General features: G+C 35.8%; 1 protein-coding gene across 1 annotated transcript in view; it reads left to right on the plus strand.

Annotated features, from left to right (window-relative positions):
* KNDC1 (kinase non-catalytic C-lobe domain containing 1) overlaps positions 1-13,647 on the plus strand; it is a 65,218-nt gene that overhangs the window by 29,157 nt on the left and 22,414 nt on the right. The window contains exons 7-9 of the mRNA XM_075504089.1: positions 7,554-7,668; positions 11,352-11,423; positions 11,526-11,587. Coding sequence (XP_075360204.1) covers positions 7,554-7,668; positions 11,352-11,423; positions 11,526-11,587 — 249 coding nt within the window. The remainder of the gene's footprint in view (positions 1-7,553; positions 7,669-11,351; positions 11,424-11,525; positions 11,588-13,647) is intronic.

Below are 13,647 nucleotides of genomic sequence, written 5' to 3' on the forward strand. Positions count from 1 at the left end.
GCATTTGAGTTTTTGAAAATTGTACATATGCTGTATCTGTTCTGTGTTCTTAAATTACCGCCTCTGTGTTTGTTATGTATATTTCATGATAGAATTCAAATATGTGCACAATATAATGGATATGTTGTCTCAAGCATTTCATCTTTATAAATAGCCAAATAAGAAGAGGGAGAGCTGATACTAGTCTACTAGAATTTGTTGATAGATAGTGTAGTATGGTCTCTTCTCTGCTCAAATTGCATATTTTCAGGGTGGACAAGTTTGGTCTCTGACTAGATGGTTTCTCTTGTGCCACACTCAAAGAGATATAAACAATCCATATGATCGGAGAGCTGATGCAGGATGGCTGATGCTTCTCCAGCCTTGCTATGACTTGATAATGAGCAGCACAAACTTCACACATTTCATTTCCAGGAATTATGCTTAGGTGAAGATGTTAGGTTTTTTCCTTACTTGTCTACTGACAATTCAGCCTTGTTCTCCTTGCCTAATAGCCAGTCTTCCAGCCATCCCATGGAGTGGCATCTAGGGTTATTTTCAGTCTGCATCCATCCCTTTTTTCACCTTGCCCAAACACCTCCACTGGAGTAGTAACCTAGGACTGTCAAGTGTATAAAGATCCTTTGGTTCATCATAGCTAAAAAATTAATGCAACGTTGAAGATTCTGTTCTAACTGCTTTTTTCCCTTTCCTGTCTCTTCTCCCTTCAGTGTGCACTTACTAAATTCATAGTGCGGGAGGATAGTAAATATGGATAAGTACCACATGACATGGTTTTGCTCTCTGAGGGAGTTACTCATTGTATGCATATTGAGTCCTTTATTTAGTTTTTAAATCCTGCAGGTTCATTCTTTAGACTCTGGGAAAAGATCCATTTATTGTAGATGCATCCTTTTTTTTTTTTTTCCTCTTTTTCGTTTTCTTTCTGCTCTGGACTATGCAACCTTACATATTCAGAAGAGAATGCAAAGTAATAATCAGATTTATAATCATTCCAAAATCGTCTGCTTTTTGCTATGTCGTTTGTTACTCTGGATTTACATGAACCTGCTTCATTTGGTAGATGTACTTGTATTTCTAACAAGGATCATAGCAATTTCAGTCACTGACTTCTTGTGAGAAAGCTTGTTAGTAGACAGAAATCTAGATATGTCTTAGTATTCAAGCAACAGAAACAACTGTCTTTCATCTTATGTGCAAATCTCTTTTTTCTGAGTGGAGGTTTTATGTTTTTTATGCTAAACTGTATAAACCTAGGAATTAATTTGCATGTTATTTGTCATGGAGAGGATGGCTAAGATAAGGCCACCAGGCCACTATAAAACCACTGCAGCTGGTTTGTTGGGTTTTTTTGGTTTGTTGTTTGGGTTTGGTTTTTTTTGGGGGGTGGGGTGGTGGTTTGTTTGTTTGGGTTTTTTTCAATCCAAGAAATAAAGGTACCACACTTAAGTCACTTGCCTTGAGGTGGAGGTGGGTTTACTTAAGCCTCTGTGTTAACTGGAGAGGTGTGGTGAATAAGCTGCCATCACTTAAGAACATAAATTGAGTGTATTGATAGGGGTGGTTCTTTAAGGAGGAAAAAATCTGTTGAAATACGACCTGTATTCTGTCCTTACTGGATTATCAGGACAGCAGTTTAAGTCTGGGTACATGAAGATACTTTCAAGAAAATAATCTTCCTCAGAATTATAGTTTTCCCAAAATTCTTGTATGATTTAAAAGCTGTAACAGAAGTCCTGTTTGCTTTTCCTGCAACAGCACTTGAGATTGGCACACAGAATAGTAAACCAAAATATGTTTTCAGGTTATTCTCCCATTCTTCTGAAATTGTCTTTTTCTTCAAATATTTCATCATCAATTTAAATAAAGTGTTCTTTCAGCCTGAACAGAATTTAATTCTTCCAAATAAGTAGGCTCTTAGTAGAAGTGAGGTTATCCTGCTCCCACTGAATTCGCAGGAATTTGAAAAGGTAACTATCATTCCAGTTACACTAATAAACAGTGTCAATACATATGATCTGAAACAAAGACAGCAGGGTGGTTGTTTTCTATGAAACCAGAGTTTTATAGCTGTGTTTTCAGTAGAAGAAAGGTTTGATAGACTCATGCCTTATATTCTTTTTTTAATAACCAATTCCGGCATGTGTTCAGGTTCTGCCACATAAAAATATTATGCTCTTTGGAGCTTGTTAAAATCCTAAGTTGATCTTAAAAAAAAAAAAAAAAAAAAAAAAAAACCACCAACAAAAAACCCCTCTTTGATTATTTAACTGCTGTAGGGAGAAAAAAGCATTTAAATACATCAACATCTGTGAGGAGCAACACCTCAGTTTCTGAAATGGCTGTTTGCTCCCTGAAATGCTGAGCTTCTAGCCTGGTAATCTTTGTTTTCAGAAGGGGGGTCATTCATTTTCAGTAGTCATTGAACTGTATGGCAGACTCTATTATAAGTCTTCTTAGAGAAGGGTCTCTTTTTTTTAACTTTTTCAGCTTCTTTTTCGACTTCTGGAAAACGGATTTTATTCCTCAGGCTTCTGAAACATAGCAGTTTCTGCCTCTGTCTTACCTCCTGACACTTGCAAAAGTAAAGCCATACTGTGCTATCCCTTATGTGAAAAAGTTACAACTGATGTCTCTGTACACTTTCAAGTTCCCTTTCATTTCTCTGTGCCAGAATTTTACCAAATACCTAAAAATGTTTGATTCTTTTTTTTTTTTTAAGAAGCTAAAACTTGAGTCTGAGAGTTTGTGCATTTACTGCAAAGGCACAAAAAGTGTGACGCCCCAACTAATGTGACTTCTATCTTCTGGACTAAATGGAAAACACCTCAAGATTTACAGCGCTGCTCTTTCACTAGTTCTATAACAGATAAGCATGATTGCAGCAAATAGAGCTTTTAGAATAGTATCTCTAGCATCTCTTTAAACATTTCTTGTTCTTTAGAGAAAGTGCAACACCAGTCCCATCCGGTTGAAGATCAACCTTGTCTACTCTGGAGAACAGACAGTTTTTCTTACCTGTCAGTAATACTTCTCCAGTGGACAATACTTTTCTAATACCCCAACACTGCTTCTTGATGTTGTGTGCTTTACTGCTAGTAAGCATTACTAAAAATACTTGCTTGCTTTTGTCTGGCTACTGCAATGTATCTTGTGAGGGTTTTCCTAGTAATTTTGATAGTTTTGCATGCCATAAATAAATATTTTTCACTTCAAGTTTGAGTGGGGATCTTTTATTTCTCTAACCAATTTCATTCCAATCAGGTGTGTCTCATCTCTAATGCTTTTAAATGTTTCTCTGTGATTCAAATGCTATGGCCTTTACATGGGAAGGGTTAACGGGAACCTGGCATATACACATTTGTTTTCTGTTGGTCATTCATGCCCGGTCAAGCATGAGAGAAGTGAAAAGCCATGTAGCTAGAGAATGACACTTGAACACTGGGGAAATAACAGTTGAAGGAAAGAAAAGTTGTCTATTCCCCAAATAGTACTTATTAGGAAAAGAATAATGAAAATTTTGCTTTGGCTGTTTAAAATATGCCAGCATTATGTTCATAAAATATAGTACATTGGCATAGTCTGAATGCTTTGAAAAGTTTGGTTTTACAATTCTGGTACCAACAATGAAGCAAAAGATCTGTTAAATGATCTTTGCAGCACTGAAGAAAAAACATCACTTTTTCAACAAGTGAGGTTTAAAATGTAATCTTTTTGGCATAAACCAAAATGTCACCAGTGTGTAGCTATAGGCAATAATCAGTCATGTGGCTTTTTCATATTTCCTGTCAAAATTTCTGTGCTGTGAAAAACACTTTCTTATTTTAAAAATCGGGTTATATAATTTCTGTTATGAAAAGGCCTGTTTTAGAATATGAAGAAAAAATTTCAGAAAGAGGCACTGGATTATAATTTTGTTTGCTCTTTGGTGCAATTTCACTGGTGATAAAGTATTAATAAATTATTTATAGCAATATTAAAATAATGTTAATGCTTTAAATGGAGTGGACTTGAGGCCTTATGGATGCTGAACAGTTGTCCTGAGCTTGCTTTGCTAAAATGTCTGAATAGATAGCTAAGAAACAAGGCACACTACAGGCAGTTTGACTAAAAATTTTAATCATGTTTTGCAGCACTTCAGATTTTTTTTTTTTTCTTGGTGGTTGAGTGGGGTTTTTTGAAGCTGTAGGAAATAGTAATAGCCATGAATCAGAGACTTGCATGTTAAAAACCAAAACAACCAAACCGGAGACAGATGCCTAAATAAGGGACTTTTACACTTAAATGTTTACGAAAACATAAACAGGTTCAGAGGAATTTGAATATGCATTGTGTTAAATACCTGCTTTGAGGCTTAAATAAAAATTGCCTTATAACATTAGGTTGAGAAGTGTATTGTTTTTCATTTGGAAACTATTTTAACCATACTGCATGCGTTTTTCATCACAGATGTAAATGTGTGATGAAATATGTCTTATCATGTACCTTGACTATATCAGATAACTTTTACAAGACGTTAGAAGGACAAGTCCCCAGCAGGTCTGAACCCTCAGTCTTCAGATGAAGTCTTCCAGAATTCTGTCTTTCTGGTATAGGAAGGTGAGCGTTTGGAATAATTAGGACACTAGAAGAATGACCTGCTCAGGTATTTCTTTTCAGGAATAAAAATAATATTTTGATATGGTCAAGGTGGGGAGAGACTTGAATTATAGTGAGAGACAATAGCAATGCAGTCAGTTTTTAGTATCACAGGAGAACAACTAGTGTATGAATACTAGCTAGCACTATTAATATTTGAAGTTTAATTTTTATTTAGGATGCATGCCAGAGAGAAACAACAAGGGTATACATTTAAATGAAGTTCACCAATCTGTAACCAGACTGCATCTTTTTTTTTCCTGACGGGTTAATTTGGCCATCCTGTGGATGGCAGTGATTCTCACTTCTGCTAAGATTTGCTTTTCCTACATCCTTTTTCTTCTGAAACAGAATTTGAGTTTCTGGTGCCTTTTCATCCTCTATTTTATTATCTATCATTGACACTTTCTTCTTTCTTATCATAAACTTTTGCTGCTGCAAAAGGGTTTATTCCTATTTTCCTGCTGTGCTTAAATCTTTCTGTCATTTCTTTCTTCCTCTAGAGAGCTTGGATACCCCAGAAGTGATGAGAAATACCTTTCAGCTTTCTGCTGTGCAACTAACTTCAGTCTCCAGTTTAGTGAGAGATTCTTCTTCCCCTTGCTAGCTATTCATCACCTTCTCCTGAAGTGAGAGGTGATTTGTATATGCAACAGAGGAAGTCCATCTTTCTCCACTGCAGCTTTTAGAGCCCCTAGGGACATAAACTTCAAGAGGAGGGATTCTCTTACAGAGAAACATGTGGCAGTGGTGTGTACTTATTACAAAAATATTCCCAAATCCCAAAACCTTCTTAATGTTCTAGTCAGTCTGTGGAATTTCTGTTTTGATTTCTCTCCATTCATGTCAGCTGTGCAGGGTGAATTTGAAGATTTGGCTGCTTCTTTCATTGTAAAGTGTCTGTGAGCAAAGACATCTGAGGCATGTGAGAACCAGGATGCTATGGAGGGGGGAACGCAGCACTGATCAGGGATTGTAATCAATCAACAGTATGAAGCTCTATTTTGAATGTTCTCTACACTAATTCATTCTTTTGACTATCTGACCCCTTCCTTCCTGCTGTGTAATTGATGGGGTTTTTATCAGGCAGTTCAAGAACTTACTTTTCTAGCTATAATGAAGGAACACATTGATTTAAGAATTTTGCACTCCAGGATGCTGGTGATAGCAAAATTTGAAAATGAAGCTTAACGTTATTACCTGGCTTCAAATCTGTCTATGCTGAAGTTACTAATTTTTGTGATGTGCCACAATGGAGGATAGGAGAATAAAAGCACCAAATTCATTTTTCTGTGTGTTGGAGGTAGGCAGAATATAAAACATTTTAGGTAAATCAAAAGGTGTGTTTGCTGGCACATCTTGTTAAAAATTTATAGTTTATCTGATTCAACTTCAAGAAATATTTAAACAGTACAAGCCTGAAGTATTACATTCCTTGAGAAGGTCATCTGGTAAAAATTATCAACAAAGTTTCAGCTACAGAAATTAATGTGGTTCTTTTTCTCCTCCCCATAGATTGCAGAGAAGGTATTTCTGTTTGTTGATCTTGATGAAAGTTAATGCAGTAGTCTGTTCATTACATATTTTATGATCAAATCCAAATAGTGCCTCACTGAAGGGTGTTTCATAGCCAGGATCATGAAAAATTGACTGCAGTAAATGACAGTGCAGAGACTGATTTGTCAAATGTAATGATGTACTACCGTTGTGTGTGAGAGAGACCCTTAGTCTATTTAGATTTTACAAACATTGGTTGGGATATAAAGGTGTCCGTAAAAACAACGGAACAGTTCAGAGGTTTTAATTTTTGTTTCTGTCTCCTGTGCTCCAGTTTTGTTTGAGTTAATCCTGAATTGCTTTTGGTAGTTCTTTTCCCCAACATGGCCTAAAGTTGACACTTAAAGATAGTTTACTATCTTAGGGCTGCAGGTGCAACAGAAAATGTGCTGTGCTGTTTTTTAAAATAGTTAGATGGGTCTGCTCTAACCCAGAGGTTTCTGCCTATGGTGAATTTTTTACTGTTCCTTTGGTAGATGAATGGAGATCGTAAAGTCCAGCTGATGCCAAGAGCTACTAGTAGTGATAAGCTCTTCTATTAGCACAGCTTGATAGGAAAGTGTGCGGTACTATCAATGTCAAGTTCTTATATTCCCCCACCCCCCCCCAAAATCACAAAATGTAAACATGGATCCTCTGAAGAACAGTAAGTTTCCATGGAGCAGTATCTTTGTCACATTAAGGTATTATGCCAGGTATCAAAAGCTAAATTGATAGCCAGAAAAACAAATGCTGTTACTACAAATTGAGCAGCCAGTGATTAAAAACAGAACAACGTGCTTGGACTTCAAATAAACCTGTCATTAATCCAATTAATCAATTAACATCTTTCACAGAAGAACAAGAAATGTTGATGAAATCTTTAAGGTAAGACTTGTAAAGCAACTGTCAGGGTAAATCAGGATTTGAATGTGGGATTTTTTTTTTTTTGTTGGTGGTGATCATTTGGATTTTTATGTTTTTAAGTCTAGGTGGTGTCCCTGTAATTACGTGTCATCTCTGACATTCTAAAAGATTCTTTCCTTAGTATGATAAGAAAGAGCTTCCAAACAGCTCACTCTTCCTGAAACACTTCTATTCTTGCAGAAATCTCACTTGAATTATGCTTTTGTCACGCAATGAAGAAACTACTGGTTCATCTATACAGCTAACTGTGCAATGCTTTTTCAATAAGAAGTATTATTAGTTCATTACTGGCAAGTGCCATAAATACCTTTTCTTAATACTTTTTAGGTGAGTGTGTTGTGTATTAGGATTTACTTTTTCATTGCATCAGTAAACATTTTTGGTTTGTGATAATTTTTAATAACTTTCGGCAAATTTTTAATAACTTTCGGCACCCTCACTCTTTTTTTCAGTGGATCTCTCTAAAATTCCTGTTGTCCTGGTATGGTAAACCTCTGAAAGACTATGAACTCTGGGCGTTATGTCACGAGTGTTTATATACTCTGCAGACGTGCATAGATTATCCAGGTATAGTCTTAATTATCTTAAAATACTTGCTTAGTTATTTACATTCACTGTATTAATGTTTTCTTTATTCTGTTGATACAAAATACCCCAACTTTCATTTTGTGTACAGAAAAAATAATAGGCAATATTTCTAACTTCACTCTCTTAAATTGTGACAGAATTTTTTCTCAATTTGGAGTTTGCTTCCATATATAGAAGAATGTCATCTTTTCTCTTTATTCTGAGTTTTGATGGCTTTTGCAGGGGAAACAAATCTTTATGACTTCAAGCAGCGAGGCAAATTTTGTGTTTAGACATTTTGGGCGTGGAGAAACTGTACTGTCACTTTTAAAAAAGGCACTTGGGACTTGTATCTTGAAAGCAGAAGGAAATAAGTTTTATATATATGTAAGCATAAAATTGCCTCCCTTGGGTGGATTTCTTTGTGACAAATTATTCCTGACGGTTTTTTGACAATACAGGGCTTTGTTAGTTTAAAGTGCCCAGGGTCTTGTCATAACATTACTCCTTCCACATTCCCTATGCTGCAGTTTATAGAAGAATTATCATAATTCAACTTCTGAGGGAGGAACAGGGAACTGTCCTTTGACAGAATTTGAGTATGTTGTATGTGACTTGGGAGAAGACCATCCTAAATTTCCAAAGGCATTCTGAATGTTGGTTTAGTTTATACTAATAATAAATCTGTAGCAGTTCTGATAGGGTAGAGGTTCCCACCACCACCACCCTGCCTTTCCTTTTTCTTGATTTAAAAAGCCTGCTTTTGAGGGTTTGGACAGGGATAAGTTTGAAGTCTGTAACTGAATATAAACAATTGGATAGCAAGGTACAGAAAACTTACTGCGTCTCTTTGGATTTCAGCTTCAGCTGCTTTATCTTTTATGATATAAAACTGTTAAAAAGGTGTCCTGGTTTCAGCTGGGATAGAGTTAATTTTCTTCCCAGTAGCTGGTATAGTGCTGTGTTTTGGATTTAGTATGAGAATAATGTTGGTAGCACACGGATGTTTTAGTTGTTGCTAAATAGTGCTTACACTAAGTTAAGGACTTTTCAGCTTCCCCTGTTATGCCAGGCGCACAAGAAGCTGGGAGGGGACACAGCCAGGACAGCTGACCCCAACTGGCCAAAGGGCTATTCCATACCGTATGGCGTCATGCTCAGTATAGAAACTGGGGGGGAGTTGGCTGGGGGGGCAGTGACCACTGCTCGGGGACGGGCTGGGCATTGGTCGGAGGTTGGTGAGCGATTGCATTGTGCATCACTTGTTTTATATATTCCTTTATCATTATTACTATTATTTTCTCTTCCTTTGCTGCCCTATTAAACAGTCTTTATCTCAACCCATGGGGTTTACTTTTTTTTTCCCCCCGATTCTCTCCCCCATCCCACCGGAGGTGTGGGAGAGGGGCGAGTGGCTGTGTGGTACTTAGTTGCCAACTGGGGTTAAAAGAAAATTGGCATAAATTGAGATTTCTGAGCACTTTAAGAAATGTTACCCTTAAAACTTAGTATTTGATACACCTTGCAACAGAAGGATTATTTCAGCCTCATGTTCCTAATGTTTGTGAAGGTTTCAAATAACTGCACATAATGGCTCAGATTTTAATTTAATATTCCTAGCCAGCCTTTGTTACTATACTTACACGCACCCAGAATGCGTAAGTCTCCAAAATACTAAAGACTGAGTTGCGATCTGAACCTTATGTAGCCTGTAAAAGTGAACATAATGATACAAACCACTAAATGGAAGGCACCTTACTTAAAATTGCATATTTGACAAATAAAGCTACCTTGAAGTTGAATCTTGTTTTCAGATTTAGAATATTTCTGCCAGAGGATTCTTTGCATGTTCTGAGAGTAATTCTGCATTGTGGAATGGCTTAGTGCTGTTACTACTTCAGTGTCCCCCCACACACATACATAAAGTTCTCTCAGCATTCCTTTTGAATAATAATAACTTATTAAAAGTGAAGCTGATAACATATGAAGTGTTTGTTAAAATATCCTTTGTCTTAACACTGGTAGAGTAGGATTGGTAGCTGATGAATCATAGTTAAATATATGAAATATGGAACAAGCTGGATTATTTATTATTCATTCACTTAGCCTTTTCCTCCAAATCCTTCTTTGATTACACTTTTTTCATTATCCTAAGCAGGAATTATCTGGGTAAGAAAACATACCCCAAAGCTAGCCTCTTCATGTATTTTTTAATTCAATCCTGCTACAAAAGTTGTTTGTACCCTCCATTGAGACTTTACTTATTTCCTCTCCTCTTATCAGAGGATTTTGCTTATATGTTGTTCATGGGCGCTTTAGAGAACCCAGGTGAGAATTCTCATGTTGTACTCAACTCATTGAGGTCTGGTTTTCATGAACTGTGTTGCAGATTCAGGGCCAGAGGCATTAACTCTTGAGGAGCAAAGATAGTGAGCGTGAAGAGTTCTCAGGGGAGCTGCCTCTGCTGCAATAACTAGTAAAGGTGCCTGTTCGGGAAAGCTTTGCTTTTCAAGACACGTAGTTCAGGTCCAGCTTAAATATTATTGAAGGTAGTAGGCAAACCTTTATTTACATTAGGCATAGTGAACAATTTAATGGCTTTAGATGTGTTTTGTACAGGTAACTACAAAAGCAAAAGGATTATTTCCTTTTTTCTTTATTTTTCTCTCTTAGACCTCTTCAATTTATTATTTAATAATAAATTAATATTTGTTTTACTCTTAGACCTCTTTAATGTTTTATGTAATAATAAATTTAATGTTTTAACCTCTTATTTAATTTAATGTAAGAATCTATTCTTCTAGTACTCTGTTTTTAATAAGAAAACAGCATATTTGTGGTAGTCTACAAAGGCAGGACTAGATTGCTAGCCAATTGTCTTATTATATTGAAACGTTAAATTACAGTGTGCTTTGAAGATATCAAACATACAGACACTGTCTTACCACAAGTTTTTCATCATTGAATTTGTATAACAAGATCTCATGACCTTAATGTTAAGTTCCCGAAGACCTCAGATCATTTAAAATAGTTTTAGAAGTCAGTTATTTCTTTCCTAACTATGCAAAATTTCAGGGCCTTGCAAATACCAGTCTACGTGACACTTCTTCAGTGGGACAGTCTGTGTGATTGTAACTATTTGTGCAAAACTGGACTCGGTATCCTATCCCACCTAGAGGAGTTCTGGATCTGGCCACATATGTCTCAGCTGTCTCCAGATAATGACCCTGTATTTTGGTGGGGTTGGAAGAGGGAAGAGAGGAGAGATTAAATGCTTAAGATACATTTATTATCTTTTATTGGTACCTTGTGAGAAGACTAGAGTACATCTAACTGTCGTATTTCTTTTTTTGTGTTGTTCCTTTCTTGGCCTTGCTTTTCAATGCTGGGTATGAAGAGAATAAACTCCCGATATTCTAAGCCCTTTTATTTATTGTGATCCCATTTTGTTTTACTTTCTTGGCTTTGTTCTGCAGGAATTGTTTTTGATGATTACGCATCTACTGTGTCTTTATTGGATGGTGTCTGTTCTAGCATTAGTGTTATTTAAAGCATCATTTATTGTAGGGTAATTGCTGACATTGCAAATTATTTTTAAAACTATTTAATTTATTTTTCTTAGTGTCAAATAGTTACAAGAACAGATATTTATTATGCCTTGCCCTTTGTGGCTTGTTTTGTAGTGGTCTTATGTTTGGACTCCGTGCTGATTAACTGCCATGGAAGTATCCTCTTTGCTGCTCCAAAAGCTGAAGGTAAACTAATACATTGCATGCTCTGCTTTTATTTCTTTTGGGAGGGAGTGGAGAAGAAAGAAAATATCTTACCTTTTGTTTCTCGTTTCTTTTCTCATTTAGAATCTTGTGATATGTTTTATTTAGCTCCTGAAATTGAAGAAGAGGATGTGGATACTGAGAAGGTAATGTGGTAGGTTATGTAGGTTGCTATGCATTTTATCAAAGGACAGTTGTATCCCTCTGCTGCTTGAAGAAGAAAGCTAAACTCTTCCAAGATTCTGATAATATTTCTCATTTCTCCCAATATTTCTTGGTTCTCTATGTTTTTTTAATATATTGATCTCCCATAAAATTAGTTGCTTCTACAAAATAATTTTGCCTTCCAGAATTGTTGGAGTAACTGCCAAAAATCTGTTATTCAATAGTTTTCCATGAGGCTTAATTATTTTTATTTTGTTAGCAGTAAGACAGACTTTGAAGCCATGTTTTCACCTTCTGGAGGTCACACTAAGAGCAGTATTTTAGTCTGTCTAGGCTAAAGCCCAAACACTGATCTCATTTGGAAGACTGGATAAAAATATCACTATCAGCATATTTTTACTATGGGAACGCTATGAATTATGTGTCTTACCAATAGTTTTCCTAGAGCTTTTTGCTATAGATATAAGCCATAAGGAGCTCTCAGACCAAAGATGATAAAAATGTTAATAAATAGCAGGTAAGTATTTGTCTCCACTGCAACTGCATCTGAATTGCAAGCTGTACCACCGTGATCTTAAGAGTCAGGCAAACAGAATTTATGGTACATTTCTATTATGTAACATGAAAAGACGTTAGCTAATACGTACCTTGTACCCCATGAGTCCTTTAAAATTAGACATAATAGTCATGAATCAGAAAAAAACAACTTCATTAAAAATCTACTAAAGACAGAGTTTGACTTTCTATAAAATTATCTGTAACTAGAAAATGTTTATATATCTTCTTTAAAGTTGCTCTTTCTTCTTAAACTGCTTTGATCCAACATGCAGGTTTTTCAAAGACTTCAGAAGCTTAAACTAACCCTGAAATATAATACAGCAGTTTCAGCATACAGTAGAAATTAATAATCCTAAAGTCTTTATACTTTATTCTTTTTCTTTAGAAAATCTGAAGTAATCTTTTTTCCTTGTTTTTCTACAACATTATATATAGAATAAGCTGACCTGTTTTTTTGGCTTTTTCCTGATATTTATATAACTTCTTGGTTGTTACGAACGTTTAGTTAGAATTATCATATGGGAATCACGACTGTGTAGTGCCAGTCACAATAGCTGTACTACCTCAGTATAAGGTACTTTTTTGAAAGATATGCTGGATTGGATGGCAAGTTTTTCCTAAATAAATAAATTCAGGTTAAAATTGTGATCCCATTGACCTCTTGGAATTCTGAGCCTAAGGGGAAGAATTTTTTTTTGTTTTGGTGGAGCTGCTTTCTCCTATTTCAGATATTTTTGTACCTATTAGTAGCTTTTGTTCAACAGTTCAAATGGTTCACAGGTTATTTTCTTTATAGTGAATTTCCTTGTCATGTTGTGTTCATTGCTGTTCACTTTGCTCAAAAGAGTGCTAGAAAACATTGTTTTATAGGACCACATTATTTAGTACTGTGCTTAGGTTTCTGTCCCTTGAGCCTTCTTAATATCTTTCAGAGGCAATGTGAAGAAGCATGGTGTTTTAACTTTATCAAAATTGCATTTGTAATACATACTAACATATGTAAACTAAGCATTAAGTAGACTAAATCTGGCTCTGTCTGAAAATTGTAATTCTTCAAATAAAACAAGAAAGCTTGTGAAGACCAAGTACTTTTCAAGGTCCCTCATCATGGCAATTTCAATTGGTCTACCTGCAGGTAGCACAATAATTGCTATAAATACACAGTACCTCGTTCTTCTGATAGGTGTAATCTTCTCTGTAAAATATGACTTGTGCTGACTAGCTTGTAATTACTATATGCCATTTACTTCCTGAATTATCATGACCTTTTTTAAGTAAATTGCTGCTGGCCAGGTTTTATGGTAGAACTCTAAGGCTTGCAGCAATCTAAGTTTTTTACATGAGAAAGGAATTCTTCAAAATGATTCTAAAAACACTTTTTTCCTGAATAAGTTTCCTAGACAAAGGTAAGACAAATTGTCTGTTGCTCCAACAGTAGAAAATTAGCTCCTATTGTTGGCCCTGCATGCATAACAGCTAGTTT

Source organism: Mycteria americana, chromosome 6 (genome assembly GCF_035582795.1).
Source record: "Mycteria americana isolate JAX WOST 10 ecotype Jacksonville Zoo and Gardens chromosome 6, USCA_MyAme_1.0, whole genome shotgun sequence".
NCBI lineage: Eukaryota > Metazoa > Chordata > Aves > Ciconiiformes > Ciconiidae > Mycteria > Mycteria americana.